Here is a 3,317-nt window from a genome sequence, read left to right on the forward strand (position 1 = left end):
ACTCTCCAGCTAAGAGGTGACAATGGAGCGGATCAGAGAGGAGAGAGAAATTGAGAAAATGCCTTCACTGCGTAGGTGCTGCTACCTCAACTACCACTTATAGATTTGAAGCCCGAATTTTTAACCTACTGCTATACTCTCATATGCTATTGCACACTGGTGTATCTCAAGCTCTAACAATTGCAGAGAGAGAAAGAAAGAGAGGCCTTCGTTGCACGTCTGATACGGAGATAGAGAAAATTCACATGTATCGCACCGTTTGCATGTTGTGACGAGAGAGAGAGAGAGAGAGAGAGAGAACCACTCAAGATTTTTCATGTTTTTTTTTTTTTGAGAACGAATACTCCAACTAGCAGACTCGTGAGTTATGATTCAAGTTACAACACGCTAACATTCTCTAGTTTTTGTAATGGTGTCTTCTAAGTTCTATCTTTGTAATAAGTGTCTTCTCTCTCAACCAACGAATGAAAAAATTGTACATTTATAAAAAAATAAACTTATCTTTTTTATTAGGAAAGAGGGAAGGCATCACTAGGGTAAAGGGACCAATAAAAAGCTGGGTCCTCTTGAGGGACCCTGCTAATAGAAGGACATGAAGATCCCATTGGTAGAGTGGTTAGAGCAGGAAACTTTTTCGTGAGATCTTGAGATCAAACCTTGTTGGCAAAACAACACATTACTACCACCGGGGTGTCTCGCTTCAAACCCCCAATTTTGTTACACTAGCAATCTTTGACGGTGTCATACGTCGTCTCTGCACTCTCGATCGCACTCACTTTTTTCATGCTTGTAGATCTCACCTTCAACTTCGTTTTGCGCTCTTCCACGCTTAAAATGGTGCACAATGTGCTCTGCAATCCTTGACGCGGCTTAGGCGACCTTAACTTAGTCCCTTTACCCTAAGTTCACACCCGGCCAAAAAAAACTCATGCATTAAAATAGAAGAGCCATGGGGTTATTTATACAATAGGTTAGGTGAGGGCCTGTGACTGAGGCTTTGGATCGTTCAGCGTTATCCCTGGTAAAAAGGGTAATAACGTTTTGTAACTGCATCACGCTGGCGGCTGCGGGATTTTGCGAGGCCGGAATCCGGATATACAATCATCATAAATCAGTGTCAATTGCTGATAAATGAATTGAGAAGGGGGTGCAACGTAGATCGAGGTATTCATAGTTAGACTAGAGCTTAGGTTATGGCTACACTGGCTCTGGGACAGGGTTACGATAAGGTGCTGAAAGCAGAGCGGCGCTCGGCCATGGGTAGCCCTATCCACTACACCACAGAAACGGGTGGGGGCGCTGTGGAACTTCACTGTAGGGTGTGCGAGAGCGTGGACCAGGTGAAAAGCTTGCTGCAACTGGCCGATTATAGTCATCTCACACTAGTCGACTTTTTGGGGGTGGCCGACATATCCAGCGACAAGGCAAAGCTCCTGGCGAGCATGCACTTGACTACTTACTCTGTTTCCCTGGTGGTGTACGTGAGCCACGTAAGTGCCATCGAGACGCTTACGGATGATCCGTCATTCAGAACGGTGAGCGTTTCTCTCTCTCTCTCTCTCTCTCTCTCTCTCTCTCTCTCTCTCTCTCACACACACACACACACACACACACACACACACACACAGAGCCCGTGCTACATGCAGGACGTTCAATTTCCAATGCCGATGGCGGACTTTGTGAAGGCGCATGGGGACTCATTTGTGAAGGCCCTGGTTACGGGGGCTGACTATGTGGGGAGCTTCACGTACTACACACAGACAGCCCGGGAGAAGAGAAGCTTGACAGCGCAAATGAAAGCGGCAGGCTTGTGCGGTAGTTCAGTATGGGCCATGAATGATAAGAAGCTCCAAGAATTCAACAACTCTGTGAAAGTGCAGGTGGGCTTCCACCAGCGCTTGCGAGGGGTGTCCGCAGCTACACCTATTCCCAAGCCCTCCAACATGTTAGGCTTTGCGCTTGACTTTCCCACCTTTACTATCGATAGCCCGGTTATCCTGCGCCGCGAGTTGTTGGGCTACGAGGACCTACCGTCCTTCAGAGCAGCGCTTGGTGCTTTAGACCGCAACCGATACATGTTTTCTGAAGATGCAGACTTCATGGGCCTCCTCGCACAGGTGCGTCGGGCTCCGTCTCGCATGCTCACTAGCTTTCGTTCGTGTGTGTGTGTGTGTGTGAAGAACCAGCTCACTTCAAGCTAATTAATTTCATTTTCCAACCACATCCTTGAGCAGGTGAAAAGCCTCAACTGCTATGTGGAAGATTTGAGAGAGACACTCCAAACATATGGCTTGTACAAAGGTTCTGAAGCTGGAAAGCGTCTCGATCAAGTAACAGCAGCGGTAGAGGCAGATAGTGCCACCCTCAGGAAAATGCTACAAGAATATAAGGAGGATGTGATGAAGGAGGTGAAGCGTCCAGCGAAGTTTTTATCGCTCTCATATGCGTCAAGGGTGCGGTCGGCAAGCTGGACGCAGCACAAGACGAAGTATTTAGGTGGCATGGGCGGCGCAAGCCATGCATATGTGAAGAATGTGGGTGACTTTATGAGCTCACATCGGACAATTGTAGCAGTCGCGATGCGCGCCGAAGGATGCGTGGATCAAATCAGCATATATTATGACAACGGCGACCAATTTGTATGTGGAGGACCAGCTGGTGGCCAGGCATCCCCTGTTCTCTACTTGGACGATGGTGTGCATTTCTCAGAAATTTGCATTCAAGCCAACCGATGGGGGGAGCACAAACATGTCTACATAAGCTATCTCCAGTTCACCCTTACAAACGGGATTTCTATCGCTGGCGGTTCTCGGCATTCATCCCCTCATCAAGAAGCTATCTATACTCCTTGCCAAGACTACCACTATTTTTGTGGCTTCGACGTTAAATCAGGCAAATATGTGGATGGCCTTCGTGCCATCTTTGCAAAGCTTGTTATCTGATAATACCTTCTGGTATGGGATTCTACTGCATAAAATATATTGATAGCTTAACCTCATTTAGGTGCTGTATCATTATTTAGCATTTTTTATTTATTTTTTTTTCTCTCTCTCACACACACACACACACACAAAACTGGCGACCCACCTGCCGTGCACAACGCACGCCCCATCGCTCCCTCTTAGAGCTTGCCCTCAGACATGGCACCTCTCTCTCACCCCGTCTCTCATCTGTCTTCGCCCTCACATAGCTAATGTCCCTCCCCTGCCTCTCCTCCATTGCGCAGCCCAGCATCTCTCTCTCTCTCTCTCTCTCTCTCCTTGTCTACCTGCAGCTCAGGATTGGACATAGAGAGTGACTTGGACTCCATACTCCAA

The 3,317-nt window shown here is 47.6% G+C and overlaps 1 protein-coding gene across 1 annotated transcript; it reads left to right on the top strand.

The window, feature by feature from the left end:
- Positions 1–1,029: 1,029 nt before the first annotated feature.
- On the top strand, positions 1,030–2,998 carry LOC147465917 (uncharacterized). Its single transcript, XM_086512851.1, has 3 exons — positions 1,030–1,535; positions 1,647–2,117; positions 2,235–2,998. The coding sequence occupies exons 1-3, from the start codon at positions 1,194–1,196 to the stop codon at positions 2,940–2,942; spliced, it is 1,521 nt and encodes a 506-aa protein (XP_086368977.1). The 5' UTR covers positions 1,030–1,193; the 3' UTR covers positions 2,943–2,998.
- The last annotated feature ends 319 nt before the right edge of the window (positions 2,999–3,317 follow it).

The sequence above is a fragment of the Adiantum capillus-veneris genome, chromosome 1, assembly GCF_014529385.1.
Source record: "Adiantum capillus-veneris isolate H3 chromosome 1, ASM1452938v2, whole genome shotgun sequence".
Taxonomy (NCBI): Eukaryota; Viridiplantae; Streptophyta; class Polypodiopsida; order Polypodiales; family Pteridaceae; genus Adiantum; species Adiantum capillus-veneris.